This window comes from Drosophila nasuta, chromosome 3, assembly GCF_023558535.2.
Source record: "Drosophila nasuta strain 15112-1781.00 chromosome 3, ASM2355853v1, whole genome shotgun sequence".
Classification (NCBI taxonomy): domain Eukaryota; kingdom Metazoa; phylum Arthropoda; class Insecta; order Diptera; family Drosophilidae; genus Drosophila; species Drosophila nasuta.
The window spans coordinates 9,358,809-9,376,075 of record NC_083457.1 but is presented as its reverse complement, the minus strand read 5'-3'; the positions used below and the strand labels follow the sequence as shown (position 1 = coordinate 9,376,075).

At 41.3% G+C, this 17,267-nt stretch overlaps 2 protein-coding genes across 2 annotated transcripts in view; both read right to left on the bottom strand.

Moving 5' to 3' along the window:
• LOC132789459 (putative phosphatidate phosphatase) overlaps positions 1-17,267 on the bottom strand; it is an 83,016-nt gene that overhangs the window by 23,849 nt on the left and 41,900 nt on the right. The gene's annotated exons all lie outside the window — the stretch shown is intronic.
• LOC132791865 (trichohyalin) lies at positions 302-2,304 on the bottom strand. The gene has a single exon (XM_060800967.1). It carries the CDS (start codon positions 2,141-2,143, stop codon positions 512-514), a length of 1,632 nt encoding a protein of 543 aa, XP_060656950.1. The 5' UTR covers positions 2,144-2,304; the 3' UTR covers positions 302-511.

The following is a 17,267-nucleotide window of genomic DNA, read 5'->3' as shown; positions in this document are numbered from 1 at the left end:
CTTTGGAATGGCAAACTGAGCACCCAGCTGGTTAGAAATTAGCGCCATGTGAATGTGTTTGCGTCTAAGTGTGTGTGTGAGTGTGTGTGTGTGTGCGTGTGGGATTGAAAGGTCTTTAGTTGGATCTGGATGTGAATAACTGTGAGCACGCAACAATGTCATGGTTATAGCGTCAATGCCTTTGATTTCATTTCCAGCCAACTTAAGCTGCGGTTGCCCAATTCCTGTAGCATACTTTCAGGCGGAAGCTTAAATTTGCTTAAGCTTCACTATTAAATCGACATTTTACGATTGCCACAGTTTTGTGGTTCATTTTATTGAGTAAACCATATTTCGATCAATTATTTAAGTACATTATTGTGTGGTGCATATCTTAATTTATTATACGTAATTCAGCAAAGTTCAAGTTCCCATTGCAAGGTGGTAGAAAAGTGTTGCATACTTCTAGGCGCGCCGTGTTAATACAATTCAACTGCGACAACTGCCGCAAGCTATGCCTCTTTTAACCGCTTCAGCGTAAGCGATTGCGATTGCGCGAGCTTTGAATGTTCTTCAGCTGCTTCTCCACCTCCTTCAAGTATTTCTCTGGCAAACAATTCTCACGCATTGCTGCGATCTTCGAGCTGATCACATGCTTGATGTTCGCATCTCGTTGCTGCTCTTGCTCCAGCCATTTTTGCATGCGATCCTGCTCGATGTCAGCGCGTCGTCGTCGCTCCGCCTCCTTCTCCGTCATCTGCTGCTTGAGATCACGTCTATAGACTTGACTGCGCTCCTCACGCTCGCGATCCAAGCGTCGTTGCTTCTCCTCCTCGTCACGCATGCGTTCCAGCACCTTATTGAACTCCTCCTCGGCATGAGCAATCTCCTGGGCAATGCGTTGCTTCATCTCCTGCGCCTGCTGGGCACGCGACTCGAGCAAATCGCGCTCCGCCAGACGCTTAGCCATCGCTGCCTCCTTCTCTCGCTGACGATACTCGCGCTCCACGCGATTGCGTTCCTTGAGATACTTCAGCTCCTCGTTGGTCTCGCGTGTCTCCTGCGCCTCGGCTGCGATTGTGTAGATGCGCTGCTGTCGTCGCTCAAACTCCTTCTTCAGCAGCTTCTGTGTGTCCTTGAGCTGACGCTCCTTGGCCTGCTTCTCACGCATGTAGGCCGCCACACGCAGCTCGGCCAAACGCTCCTGCTCGATGAGCATCGTCTTGAACACGCTGGACATCTCTCGTATGCGTTGCAGCTCCTCACGAAAACGTAGTTTCCTTAGCTGTATGAAGTTGCGCTGTCGCTCCTCCTCCTCGCGTATCAACTCTGTTGCCTTCTTCAAATGCTTGGCCTCAGCGGCCACACGTTGTGCTTCAAGGAAACGTTGATTCTCTCGCTCACTCAGCTGCTGACGAATGTCCTGCGCGTACTTTGCTCGCTTCTCGATCTCCAAACGTTCGCGTTCGTCTTCGGCGCTAAGCGCTTGCTTTGCCCGTTCATTGACCATTTTGGCCAGACGCTCGTCGTCCTCGCGCAGCGCTTTTGCCAATTGCTGCTTCTCTTGGATCTGCGCTTCACGCACCGCCTTGCACTTGGCATCGAGTATCATGCGATTGATGCGCTTCACATCCTCCTCCTGCTCTTGCTTCGCTAGCAGAGCGCGGCTCAATACCGTGTTCTGCTCCTCCAAGGCGGCACTCACCTCCTCGCATTGCGGCTCCACTTTTTCCGCCTTGCGTGCCGCATCGATGGCCTTGAAGCGTTGCTTCGTCTCCTCTACTAGCTGCAGTTGCCGGCGATGCTCTGTTTCGCTCCTCTCGATGGCCTGCAGCTTGTCATCGATGCTCACCACCTGACATTGTTGCTTCAGCCGCTTGAGCTCGGCGGGACGCAGCACCAACTCCTTGGCACCTTGATTGCGTCGCCGTTCGCGTTCATTGCGCTTTAATTGCTTCTGATCGAAGGCAGCAAATTGTTCGCTGCGTCGCCGAAAGCTCATGTAGCTCGGCGGATTGGCGGCCATCGATGTCATGGGTCTAAAGCCACCCGGAGGCGGGCGATAGGCTGCAGTCTGGGCCCGTGCTCTTAGCTCTTGGCATCGTTGCTTCAGCTGCGCCTCGGCGCTCACAAAACGCACATTGCAGGCCGATAGACAAGGCATGTTGCAAGAAGATGTTGCTCCAAAAATTTGGCTTCAATTCACTGTGGATGGAATATTTTCACTGCGTTCAAAATGTGTACAGCAGTTGAGATAGTAACTATGCGGTCTCCGGTTTGTTTGTTTTGCCTTGTTTAGACCGCAAGCGAGGGTCACCTTGGCAGCGGGTCTGGTAACCCTGGCATTGCACACCTCGTTACTCATACGCAGCGTTGGAGTGGGGAAAACACTGTGGGGATATTTGCAGTTTTTTGGCGTCATTAAACTTACAGACTACGCAAGGAATGTAACAAAAAAAATAAAAATTAATATTCAATTAAGATGGCTAAACTTCTCTTCCTAAAAATTTATGCAAAGATTGAAAATATCATTTAAAATCAAATATAAATATAAAATTCAAATTGTTAGAAACATTTCTCATAAAGTTTTTTTTACATTACTTTACATTCGCTTACAGTTTATTGTTGAATTGGGAATTACATTTAATAGTCTACCTTTTTTTCATATAAACAAGTTTTTAAACTTAAGTATATATTTGTTACTTGTTTGTTACTAAGCGAAACCTTAGCCTTTGTTTTTATAACATTCTAAAATATTATTTGACATCTCGAAATCTTTGCAAATAAAGCCCGTCAGTGGAAATCTTTTCTGTTCAACCTTAACATTAATGTGTTTTAACATTTCGAGAGCTTGTATAAAATATTTAAGCAACAAGAACTTGCTTAAATTTCCCAGTGTGCCAATCGAACTGGCGATGGAATTGAATTTCTACTTTTTTCCCCATTTTTGGGGAAGAAAGAGAAACATGTTATTCACTTTGAAGTCTGCAGCTCAGCAACTGTTTAGCTTGTTATCTATTTTACCCACTGACCAAACATTTGAGCAAACCCAACCGAAGCCACAAAACAGAGAGCTGAATGCCGAAATAGTAGAAGAAGATGGAGAGCTTGAGCTAGTGCGTCCTTCGATTGCGGACATCAGAAATGCAACGAAGCATAAATTTTGGAGCCTTATGATTTATGCGTCATGCTCAAGGACAAAATGTCCAACAACTACGCACAGACACACTCACACACACACACACACACACACAAGGCTGTTCAATGATGTGTGTGAATGTGCAAAAGAAGTCAGCAATTATGCGGCATACAAAAGCAATAAGCCAACAAAATTCACACATTGTGGCCATTCGTCGAGGGTGAGAAGGAGCTCGTAAGTAAAAACTCACTCGGATTTGGCAACTGGACATTTGAGATATCATAAGAGGATGTCCAAGAGCTGTTGCCTGCTGCCTGCTGCCCATCCAATCGGTCAGCAATGGCCAATGCCCAGCTGGGCGTGTTGCAAGTCTAAGCTGGCAAAGTTTACGGCCACACATACAAATTAACTTGACCAGAGAGAGCGAGCAACAGACAGCCCAGCTACCACGCCCACATTGTCAAACACACACGCACACACACAGAGAGTGAGGGAGACGAGGAGGGAAAGAGAGGGACAGGAAGAGAAACCTAAAACTAAACTGGCATTCACAGCGATTTCTGCTGACTTTAATAAAAAGTTTGCGCAATGAAAACTTTCACTCTATGCCGAGTCCTTTTTCCTAGCACACACTTCACACAGATGCATTCAGGCGTTAAAGTCAACTTAAGCTCACTCTGGCCTCCCATTTACCATTTTACCGTTTCACCATTTCCCCACAGTTCTCCCGCCACCCGGCCACAGGGGAGACGCCTCTCCATGATGCTCCATGGGGAGCACATTGCCAGCCGCAAATGTAAATTGACATTTTCGAGTGCACGATTGAGCAAATGAACGCATTTTCTTTTCTTTTCTCCTACGTACTTTTTCTGTTTTTTGGTGAACCTTTTGGCCAAGTGTAATGGTAGTCAAGTTGTTGGATTAGCAGCAGCAACAGCAGCAGTAAGAGAGAGCTGAAGAGGTCATGCATGAGCGCTTCGCACATGGACTCCTTGATTACATGCAAAATGCTGGCAGCAACAGCAGCAGGCGAGGCTAAATGTTCACGCTCAGGCCTCATTAGAGCGTTCTTAGCCCAGGCTTAAGACCCTAATTTATGCGCCTTCCACGAAGAAATCCCTTCAGCGTAATTGAGACTGCACTTGATTTAGGTCTAAGCACACGATTAGTTAGTTTATCGCCACGACGTTAGCTAATAATATTTTTCTCTCTTTTTCTCTTTATCTACTTGCAGGTAAGTGGCAGCGAGAATCTAATGCCAAACAGCACTCAAAACATCACTCACAAGCGAGCCAGACAAATGTGTGAAACTTCAGCCCCAAAAGTTTTTGGACGTTTCAAAAATATTTCGCTAGAATCGTCAGTGTCAAGTGTGTCTTGTGTGTCTGGGTGTCTGAGTGCATTACGCATACGCCACGTTTGCGTACGTGGCAGTGGCACCCAACGGGCCTATTACAATAGCTCTGCTGCAGCCGTCAAATGCCTTTTGCCATATGATTCATTGCTCGGAATAGAGGAGAAGGAGGCGGAGGAGAGAAGAGGAGCGGTATGTTGCTGCTGCCTCTCGCAGACATTGCGTGTGTCGACTTATTTGCATAAATTATGTTGGGACAGGCAAGAGAGAGCACACTGGACCAGGCGGCAGCTTGATTTGAAGAGCTACTAGGAGCCGGCGCCAAGCTACTTACCAACAACCAAACAACTCTCTGCTCTGTTTATATAAATTTCCCACTGACAGACATTCGATTTCCGGCTGCAGATTCAGACTCGATGTTTCGTTTCGTTTTGTTCGTTTACATTTTCCATAAACATGTGCTGGGATTTTGCGAACCTTCAGCCTGACAACTTTGCATAACTTTGTGCGAGAATTATTGATCGTCGGCAGCTTTCAACTTCGCTTGGCAACAACTTCTATACCCTCACCCTCACCCTCGCCCTCTCCCTCTCCTCTTGCCTTTCCACGACAGGCAACTTAAGCAATTTCATGCAGTTTCCTGTCGTCGTCGTCCTTCGTCTTCTTCTACTATGATGTGCTCAGGACTAAGAGCACGTCATTTATACTGTACGCATATTTTTATTTATTTGCCAACATATTTTCCAGCCAGATCTCTCAGACACACACTCCCCCTTTCCCCCTTTGCGCACACATACATTACTCATACGCATCGTTGAACTTATGTTTTGGTCAATTTTTTAACAGCATGTTGTGCTCCCGTCTCCCGCCATAAATTTCCACACATTTTCATTGTAAATTAATTTTATTTTATTTTTGTGTGCAGCCTTTTCTCATTTTCCCAAACATTTTGATTCATTGCGACGCATATGTTTGCTGGTCTCTGGAATAGACTGCCGCAAAATGTTGTCCTGATTAATTGGCACACATGACAAATACAGCAAATTCAACTATGGAACTCATGTTTTCGATTAGTTTATTTGCTCTAATCATCCATCAATTAATGCAATCTTCGGCTCACAGATTGTGCTAATTATTTTGGCCCAGTGTCAACATGTCGTTGTATTTGATTTGAGTTCAGCTTTCAATCAAGCTAGCAAATCATCAGTGATTGTGGGAGTCAATTGAATGCTAAACTGAAGATACATATGAGATATACTTGTTGTTTTTCTCTGTATATAATTTGGCTTTTGCTTGGCCCTTTTGTGTTGTTTCTCTGGCTGGACATGTAAACAAATTTCATTGGAATAAAATTTTAATCATGCTGCAGTACGAAACGAGTTTCGCCTTACGTGTTTTTCTCGTACTCGTTCGCGTTCCCGTTGTGCTGCAATCTTATGTGCATGCCACGGGAAATATAATTTATATTTAATCCAACACACAAACAAGTCATTAACCATATTTGGCCAGCCTCGGTCTGACATCTTCTGCTGCATGTAAAATTGAAATTTATGAAGACTGCAGCAAAGAATTACGGTCTCTGTCTCAGTTCTCTTTGCTGTCTCCCACTCCTCGTTCTTTTCTTTTTTATTTTGTTGTCACTGTTTCGGGATATTTGCAAGGAATTTCTCTGCGATGGGTTGTACCTTTTGGTTTATTTATGGTGATGCCGATAAGATGTCAGGTTGGGTCAGGTTGGTGGTCAATTGCTGTTCCATTGTGAGTCACTTGCTCATCATCGCCATATGGGCGAGCTGGTTCAATTTGTCATTGGCTTTTTCTCTATTGATTGTCTGTCTGCGATCGGCACAATTTAAATTCAATATATGTGCGAACGATGTTCCCCCAGTTGAATCAGCTGCAAATTCGCAGAAATTCAATTTGAATTTATTCATATTCTGGGCGTAGTTCAAGCACTTGTATTATAGAAACCGCACGCGTACGTGCAGCGTTCCACAGACAGAGACGGAGCAAGAGAATGTGCGAGAGACGGAGATATTAAGAGAGGGAGAAAGGGAGAGTCGATGGCGTCGCCGGCGTTGACGTTGGCGCCTTTTGACGCGGACGCCGCTGTCGCCGTCAATGTTGCGATTGCGATTGCGATTACGTGATGTTTTAATCAATTTCTGAAGTCGATCCTCCGTAAACAAACTGAATGCAAGTGCAACATGGATGCCAACAACAATAACTCCAAGCGAAATTGTTTATGCAAATTCGCGAATGTTTTTTAATTGATTAACGAGCTGCAAAGTGTGCCAGGCCCATCAGCTTTGTCTTGCTGTCTCGCGTCCATACTGTTGATTGTTTATTGTTTATCTCTGTCGTCGCCGGTGCATTTTTTGTCTTTTGGAGAGGCAACATTAAAAATTATGCGAAAATGAAGTAGACAGTCAATGAACAGCTGAATTGACGATTTCAGTAATTATATTTTTGGCAGGAAGCAATGCAGGAAGAAGACTCGAAAGTTTATTAACTAAATTTACAAAGACTGCATAAATTGGTTTATGAATCAATCAATTTTAAGGCTTTAGTACTATTCAACGTAAAATTACAGCTTCTGCTTTCAAGATGCACTTTTTAGGTCTTGTTTAGTTGACTTTCTTTTATTTTCACGGAGATAGTCCTCTAAATAATGTACCAATTGTAATAATGAATAAATGGACTTCATAGGTGCTTATAATAATTTAAAAATAATCAAGGAAGCTACAGTTTCGTGCTTTTGAATTTGAAATGGTATGGAAAATGTGTATTCCATGTTTAATAAAGGCAGAACAGTTCGGTATTATTTCTGATATATTCCAAATTAATATATCCAAAATACTAAAATATAACAAAAGATATATTTAGTATATTTTAAATATATACCAAATTAATATACCCAAATTTATTAAAATGTACCCAAAAATATATTTAGTATATTCCTAATATGTACCAACTTGGTATACTCAAATAGTTATATAATATATACCGAAAGATATATTTAGTATGAACTATAAACTATTACAATACAATAGACTATTTCATTAAAATATACCAAAAGCTAAAAAATCTAGATTAAGAATACTCAAAATGGGGTTGGAAAATAATCATACTTCTCACGTCTTCACTTTATTCAAATTGAATTAGTAGCAGTGGACATTGCGATAAAAGTTATAATTAATTTTTAAATTGTATTCAAAGCAAACATACAAAAAATAAAGTATTGTATGTGAGATGCTAACGATTTTTCAAATTTAATTACAATAAAAGTAACTTGTAATAAGTCAAATCTTATTATAAAATAATGTTATATGCGCTCGCATGATGATTACTCGCCCCTTCACCCCACTTGACGCCATTTTGACGTACGCCTGTGGCCACTTTACTGTCCAACCGCAGCCTGGCCATTAAAACCAAAACTCAAACTTGACCATCAGAGCCAACAACGTCAAGAGCGCCGCAGACAACGGACTGCAGACTGCAGGCTGTGAGTTGCAAGTTGCAAGCTGCATGAGAGGCAAGCAGGCACATAAAGCTCCCAAGTGGAAAAACCAATAAACAAAACCCATGTCAAGGGGGCACAGAAACTAGGAGGCGGCACCTAGAAGCCTCTCTCCCACGCACCGCCCGACTGACAGTCAGGCAGTCAGGGATTGAGGGAGTCAGGCAGTCAGGAAATAAATTACATACAAAATAACTGCAATACATGTAAATAAAAGTAGACACCCACTGGAGAGTTCCTATATGGCTTGTGGACTTGTGCTTGTGCTTCGGCCAGCTGGGGAAAAGTGCTGTCGTTGGGGACGTCGACGTCAGCGTCTCATCAACTGGCAGCCAAGTAAAAAGTCAGGCCAGGGACCAGTCAGTCAGTCAGTCAGTCCGTCTGTCCGCCTGTCCGTTCGTCCATTGTCCTGGGGATATGTGTGTGCTGTCCAAAGGACTTTTATGCTTGCCACATGGCTGCTGTCCTGCACAGCGACATTTTGACGTTCCCCCCGTCCTCCGTCTCTCTCTCTCTCTGACTCGAGTGTGTGCCGAAGACCGGACCAGACCGAGGCAGAACAGGGCAAAGGGAGACCGAGAGAGAGAGAGAGAGAGAGACCGCCCGAGGCCAAAAGTATCACTTGTCAGATTAATTTACGTGTTTGTGCTGCCGCCACAGCATCAGCTAGGACTATAGTATGTCCTGTCCTCTTTCTGAGCTCAGTGCTCTGTGTTGTGTGGTATGTCCTCTGTCCTGACAAAGAAATCAGCTGCTGCTGCGGTGCTCTGTGGTGCTCCACATGCAAAAACCGGAGCTGAGGCATGTCGCCGTCGTATTTACTTGAAGTAGCCTTCCCTCTCCCCCCACTCACCCTCTCTGTCTTTCTCGCTAGGACCTCTCCAGTGGGGTTGATGTAAATTCAGTATCTCCCCCTTGGAGTCTCAGCGCCAGGCACTTTAATGTGCTCAAATTTAAATGAACAAAACACACACACACACCTAAACACTACACAAAATGCAACAAACCTTTAATTTTGCATTTGCAATTTTTGCTCGACACGCCCCCCGGCGCCTTGTCAGCACGCCCTATGCGTGCCGTGTCTCCGACTCCTGCCTCCTTTACTGTCCTGACACCCTGTTCTGCCTTGTTATTTGACATTTTTCAATTTGTAAGGCTCTGGAATTATCGGCTAGGCAAAACACAGTGGGCAGTTAATCAGAATACAAGAAATAATTTAAAAAAATCTCTATTTACAATTAGGAAAGTAACTTTTAGTATTAGCCATGTCTTAATTAAATTTGAAATTGGTGGTTCACAATTCAAGACATTTTCAATAATTTTATACTATTTTAATTATTATATTAAAAACTATTATATTAAAAACCCGATTTCTGATAAATTAAGCTTTAAAATTAAATATTCAGATATTCAATATTCGAATTTATGAAAGATACTTCCAGTTTCAACAAAAGTTATGTGTAAAGTTTTAATTATTACTTACAAAAAAAATTGAATCATATCCCAGAAAGTTGTTCAGAGTAAAATTAAAATAATATATTTAAGATTTTAAGACATTTGTTTTTCCATTTGTTGAAGTTTTTTTCTTTTATTGATGTTGTTAATTATTAATTGGCATAATATTCAAAATTCATACATTATTTAAAAATGTTGTACTACTAACAATTACCAAAGTAATTTCTATCATTGGATTTGTGAAGTCTTTAGTTCATCTATTGACACAATTAATATAAAAAATTAACATTAATACAAGAAAAATCTAAGCTCTCAGAGCATCTTGCTAAAGACTTCCAGCGAAGCCAATCTTAAGTCACAAAACTCATTGAACTAATTTGTCATGTGCTCATGTTTATTCCCACGAACTAATCTCAATTTGTCTTTAGTTTCTTCAAGCAGCTCTTCAGCGAACAAGGTCAAAGCATATCAGCATAGATATCTGATTACTGCTTCAAACTACAACTTAACTTCATTAAACTATGAAGTTGAGCTATTTTTTATATTAATCAGACTTGTAAATATTAATAGAAAACAATTTGTCATCGACAATGATGTCATATTCTATTTATGGAGCTTTAAGTCAAACTACAAATAAGTAGTTAAATTTACTTCGCCATAAGAAAAAATGTTTTTAAAGTCCATTTAAAAAATATTAAAAATATTTTCTAATAACTAATCAAATTAATCTATCAAAAAGCTTCTTTATTACATTTCATATTATTATATTTTATTGCTAATTTTAGGTATTTGTTGTGATGGTATCGTCGACTATCCCTTTGTAGTATGTTGTATGCAACTTCAGAGGTTGGGCCGTGTTTTGTGTGTCGTCGCTTGATTTTAAGTTTTAATTTATGCAAATTGTTGCTATTTGTTGTCGTTGTTGTTGCTCTGCTTGCTGCTGTTATTTTTACTCATGTGTTCGTCCCTTAGTACTCTATGTCTATGTTTGAGTGTGTGTGTTTGCTTTAGACGCATTTAAATTTGTGCTGCCTGCACCCTGCACTCCGCCCACTGCCACGCCTTCCCCTGACCACCATCATACATAGACATACGCAGCCTCTGCTTCGATGGAAACTCTGCCACCGATAAGGATAATGGAAAATTTATTAGTTTAATTGAATTTCTAAGGCGGAAGTTTTACGTATACGTAATGATATCGTCCTTTGGTCCTTTACTCTGATTTCTGTTGTTCTTGTTGTTGTTGTTGTTGCTGTGAACGGTGGCTGCGGCGGTTTGTATACATTGTTGTCCCTTCCTTTTGCTTTGTGCTTTCTATGCTTTCTGCATGCGGCTGCTGTTTTAGTTTGAGGTTTTGTATGCCTCGATAATTTATTAATGAATGCATTTGCCTACCATTTTTCACCCCATTCCATCCCCCGACTGAGATTTGCTTTCAACTTTACTTTTGCGTTGCGTCGGTTTGGTTTTTGTGGATAGCGCGGTTTGCTTGTCCCTCGACTAGAGTGCGATGGGTGTGTATCTGTGGGTGTGGGTGTTTGTGTGGGTAAGTGTTCGAACCCAGAGGCTCCTTCATTAGCTGCCTGCTTATCAGGTTGAGGCGTACAATTGACTAGAGCTCTGGCAAAATGCTAGACAAGTATATAAGAGTAACCACTTCCGTTGCAGTTCTCATTTCCCTCTAGTGAAATTTACATGGATAAGAATCGCAGACAGGTATTTAGGTGCAGGAAGGAAAAGACGCCTAAAAGCATGCTAGACAAATTTTTCATTGGCTTGTGCGCTGTCGTCGAAGTTAATCAGTAAACACAACAACAACAGCAGCGGTAGCGTACAGCAAATGGCCAAACAAGCTAAAAGCAAACGCGAAATAAACAGAGCGAAAACAAAGATAGAGAGAGTGAAAGAGATAGAGAGGGAGAGAGAGAGAGATAGGTGGCTGGTAGCCAAAACAAAACACTTAACAGCTGCCAAAGCGCTGACTGAGTGACCTGAAGCGAGCCCAGAGACCGAACGTTGAGTGCAGAGGCAAGAGCTAGAGTTGGAGACGAAGGAGCGTGGAGTACGGAGAAGCGGCAAACGGTAGCAGCAAATGGTCAAGTGGCAACCCCTTTTTTGCTGTTGCCTGAAGTGGTCAAAAGTGGCGCCGGGGAGAGCGCAAATGGCAAAAGCCAAATGATGAAAGTGCTGCTGGTGCTCCTGCTGCTCCTCGTGCTGCTGCTGTCAAAGTCCTTGTCGACATGGAGCGCGCACATCAAAGGTGCGAGCTGCGCTGCAGGGTTCTAGATTGGCCACTGGACTGAGGACTGATTGCGGGTGCTGTTGCCGTTGCTGTTGCTGTTGCTGTTACCATTGCGATGGCAGGTCCTGGTGCGCCACTTTGCATAAATGACGGGTGTGGGAGTGAAAATAATAAACTAGGAATACGCACGGACTGCAGGGATCGATGGCTTGACTTGACTTGGTCGCTCCTTGCCGTGACCTTTATGCCTTTTAATGTGGTTTCACCCGGGCAGCAGACACCCCAGCAATTTGCAATTAATCAGCAAACACGGGGGCTCAGTCGCTCCTGAAACTGAACTTCGAGCAGCAGATAAATAGAGAACAGACAGACAGAAAACACACAGACAGACAGAGGCACGGACAGTCAGACAGACCGACAGATGACAAACAGTTACTGGTATTCCACACTGCTGTTGCAACGTTGCAACGTTGCATGGGGCACACATAAATTAACTAGTGACTGTGCGCTGCCTGCAAAAAGGGTTAATTTTGTAAAATATTTTAATAGTCGCCACTGCAGTGCCATTTGGCATTTACTCCACCTTACTCCATACTCCTTCTTCCCCCAATTTTTGAGTTCTGTGTGCCGTTCAACCCTTGTGCAACATTTCACTGCAGTGTGGAAATTGGAGCCAGGGGTTGTGCATTTATTTTGCATTTTGCAAGTTTTTAATTTCATTTGTGCATTATAGTCGATATGAGGAGCTAACTGACTTACAGATAAACCACGCGTTGCCCTCAGTAATAGACGTAATTATACCCAAATGGTAAAGGGTATGAACAATTGGTGATAAGTGAGAGTTAAGCAAATAATTATAGGAATTTATAATATGAAAAATTTAAAGAATTCTTTGAACACCTTTGAAAATCAAAATATCATAATAATTCAGTGAAGAACATATATCAAAATATATTTTTCACTTTTAGTAAAGATGAATCTTATAGCTCTTGATTAGCACTATGATTAGAGCTACAAAATGGTTTTTGAGTTTTTCTGTTTTAAAATAGTTGTAGAAATGTCTACTCAAATCAAAAAATGAACGAATTTTCTTTTTCAACTTGAATTTTATAGTAACAGTTTTCTAATATTTTCAACTAGAAAAAAATTATTTACTGAATAGAGGTTATCTCGCAGTCAAACCATCGCGATGCATGGGGACTGTCACTTACTTATGTTACAACCAAATTTCAATTGAAGATTGCCAAAAAGACTATAATTTGACAGCACAATCTTGAATATAATAATATAAATTTCCAATTCTTTTCTTTTTGAACTAAAAGATATCTAAAAGTCAAACATACTTTACTATCGCTTAGTTTTTCTACAATTAAATTCTAATTGAGCTGTAGTTGCTTAAGTGATAAAGGCATCAATTTTATTTTGTCAGTCCCTACTTGAATTATAGATTATTCATTTTGTATAGTCATAGTAGAAGCTTAAATATAACAGTGTCAATTCCAATACGTTCCTTTGGTAAGTAAAGGATATCTCAAAGTCAAGCATACTAAAATTTAGCTTATTTATTGTGCAATAAAATTTAAATTGAACTGGAGTTGCTTAAAGGCGCAAAGGACACAAAAACAGCGCAGTAGAACAAGTCTAAATATAATTTACAAAAATAATAAATGACAATTTTATGGAGTGGGAGATGCGGAGACCGAGATGATGCCCGCTTTTGGGGCAACCTCAACTGTAGGTGTAAGTAAAAAAGAAGAAAAAAGACATCCCATTCCCATTCCATCCCAACTGAGAGAGCTCAGTGCCCTCCACATGTGTTTCATGCCACAAGACGACAACGACGACGAGAGACTGGAGACTGCCAAAAGGCAAGTCGAGAAAATAAGTCATTAAAATGCGGATTACCCAAAAGCGTAGAAGTGGATTTTTGCATGTTATTCGCGCGATGCGTCGCCAGAGTCTCTAGTCTCAGCTTTTGCCTGACTGACAGGGCGCCCGGGAGGCACACGAACTGTGAATATGTTAAGCTCTTTCTCCAACTCCATCTCCAGTCTGTGTGTGTAAGTGTGTGTGTGTGTCTTAGGCCTTTTGGATTTGACAGGCAGCCAAGGACTGAAGCTTGAGCGAGACAAGCGAGACAGAGCTGAGAGCGAGTGAAATATTTATTAATGATCCTTTTAAGATTTTGCGTGGAACGGCAAAGCATAATTCATTTTGCTCATAAACTGACTGAACATCAAGCGAAAGCGCCTAGAAAATAAATAGTTTAGTTTGCGGGGATCAACACGAATCTCAATTTGATCTGCTAAGCTAAATGCTTAAACACTTCTCATTTCACTTCTTAAGTGAACCCAAGCTGAAATTTATAACATACATCGCATCTGAAGAACGCCTTTAAATGCCAATTAATTTGTGGAAGAAAAAACTGTCAAGTCGAGTTCCAAACAAATTCCCAGAATATCCCACACGTTCTGGATTATTTTCGGAATATTTTTAATATCAAAAATGTGAAACATAATAAAAAAGAAGAGAACGACAAAAAAATGTATGAAAACTACTGTCGAGTGTGCTTGACTGTGAGATACCCGGTACCCATTTTTGATGAAAGCAAAATGTTACGGTATTAATACTGGAAAAATACTGAGTTAGAAAGTAGCACCATATAAATATACCAAGCATAGCCTTTGGCATATTTTAGTGTTTCTGCGGTACATTAATTTGGTTTATATCTATGGTATATAATACAACATTCAAAATATACTATAAATATATGCCAAATTAATATACCTAAAAATACAGAAATATACCATAGGTTGTGTTTTTAGTATATTGATATAGTACTACATTCAAAACATACCAGAATGTACACAATATACTAAATTATTCGACAAAGCAACTAAGACCATTTTCTACCTTTACAATGTTATAATACCCTTCTACTCTATCGCTAGCGGGTATAAAGAGAAGCCGCCTCCTCTAAGCTCGCAGTTTGTTTACGAACCTTTAAGCTTGGTTTATGACACCGCATCGATCGTTGTTCTTTTCGTCTTCTTTTCTTTTTTTGCCTTGAAATTAGCAATTAATTTCGAGTTTGTGAGTTTTACCTTTATCAAGGAGGCGTGTGTTGATTTTTATTATTACTCGATCGCGCTGACTCAGCGCATGTTTGTGAATGAATCGCACACAGCTGGCGGAGAAGACAATGGGAAACTGGGTGTGTCTGAAGTTGGCCAAAAACTTGGCAGCGGAAATTAAAAAGTATCGCTAAACTTTCGCGATAAACTTTGGGTCAGGTGCTGCCGCAGCGTTCCTAAGAAGGATTTTCAATCAAAAAGTGCCTGGCTTTAATATTAATCCAATGCGGTATAAGGGAGGTTAATCAAAACGATGACAGTTCATTTTAATGCCTGGTCGCCCCAAGGCAGACATTTTGTGGGCACACCAAACTGTGCCTAATCCCCATTTAGCATGCATACGCGAATGTGTCGCCTTTAAGGCGCCATAAATTTTCATTTTCAATATATACATATGTATCATACATACATATGTATATATGGAAACATGGAGAATTACACTCGCAACACTCGCATAAAATGCGTTCAATAAATTCTGCAGTCGTTGTTCACTTGCTGTATGTTTTAATGTAAAAACATTTCCACATAAGCGATTTTTCACGTAAATCAAAAGGCGGCTCGATGAATGTGGAGAGCATCAAATGGGGGCCAAGTGGAACATGTGCGAGTTATGAGATTAATTCGTTTGCTTTTTGCTCGAGTGCAAATTACAAAATTACGCCATTTCCTTTTGACATTTCTCAATTTCTGTTGAATTGTGTGTGCGATGCGCGACATTGTTGCAGTCGCCAGTCAGCCAGCCATTCAGTCAGTCAGGCGATAGGCGCTTTTGTTTTTCCCATGAATTTAAATTTATAAATATTTAAGCACTATCTATGATAGGCAGACAGCTGCGACGAGACGAGACGAGACAAGACGAGTCTTGGTCTGTAGGCGGGTCGTACGCAAAACAGTTCTGGCTCAAAAACCAGTCGAGAGTCGAGACAGAGCTAGACTCGCTTTTAGACCCAGCCAGCCAGACATTCATTGCTCGACATGATAAAAATGAATCTTTGATGTCATTTGGGTTATTTTTAAATGAAAAAAGGGCAGCAAGAACCACAACAACGACAGCAACAAATTTCAAACTAGACTCCGGTGTTTGTTAATGAAATTTGCGCAGGTTGCGAGGAGCATCTCACTTTATTTGCCCAAAATATTAAAATCATAAATAAATGATGAGCTCAAATACGTTGGCAAAACATCCCTCGGATTGCGAATGAAGTATTTTGAGTTGCTTTCACTTTGCTCTTAATCATTTCATCAGCCGAGTTACATTTGGAGTTTCCATAACACCCACAATCATTTGAAAGCAATCATTGAATAATTATTCAATTATTTTCCCCCTACACTTTTGATTTTTTCTCTCCTGTTTGGGGCCATCTTTTGTGGCCAACAACAATCCAATTAACGTCAAAATAACGCCACACTCGTAGCTCGTAAGTAGACCCCTGAGCGAATGAGAAATCGTTTAATAGGCGCATCAATCAGTTAGGCGTACTCATAAAACACCAGACAACGAGAGAAGACGCTTTCAGCCTCAAGTTGTTGCACGAATAGAAATAAAACACATCGAACAAGTACTACGGAGTGCAAGATGCAAGATGCAACGGGCAACAGGCACATTCATTTCTTTTGAAGTGCCTCGCGATTGTGGCAGCAACAAACAGCATGTAGCTTGTAACATGCAGCATGTAGCATGCAGCATTCAGCATGCAGCATGTGTATCTTAAAGATGCAGATAAAACAGACAGAGAGAGAGAGAGAGAGACAGCAAAGAGGACTCTCTTCGGCGGCCTGCGTTTAATTGTTAAGACAAATCATACGCTAATGGCCGTAAAGCGAAGTGCTGCACAACGCAAAACGTGGCATGCCTCTCCTCTACTATATATATATGTGTGTGTGTGTGTCTTGTGCACACATTAAAAATTAAATAAACAATTTGCTGCAGTTTCATTGGAAAATGTGTGATTAAATGTGGTTCATGGTTCATGCCACGCGTTGCAAACGTTGCACGGCCGTTTTTATGACCATTTGAAGTACTACTTTGAGTAGCTTGCAAGTTTTTTTTTTTGTTTGATTTTGTTGCTTTTCGAAATGTGTATTTGAAATGCATTTTTGGTTTTTGGAGCCATCAATTTTATGGCAAACGGATGTTGAGTTTTATTTATTGCTTCTAAGTAGATGAATTGCGAGCGCAATTTTTTTTTTTTTCTGAGGTCGTAGAACCTACAATTTATATTGATCTCTCGCTCTCTTTTATTTCTGTTACATTGGGCAACATTGTTTTCTCATGCAATTTGTGGCTAAATCATTTCGCTAATTGACGCATCGATTTGCCGGGGCAAAATTATAGCTAGAGGACACGAGTTCCCATTGTGTGCTCCTCGCTAGTCCAATCTGTAGTCAATCTGTGTATCCCGAATTTGCAGGCAAATCAAAGTTAATGCAAGTGCCAATTGCCA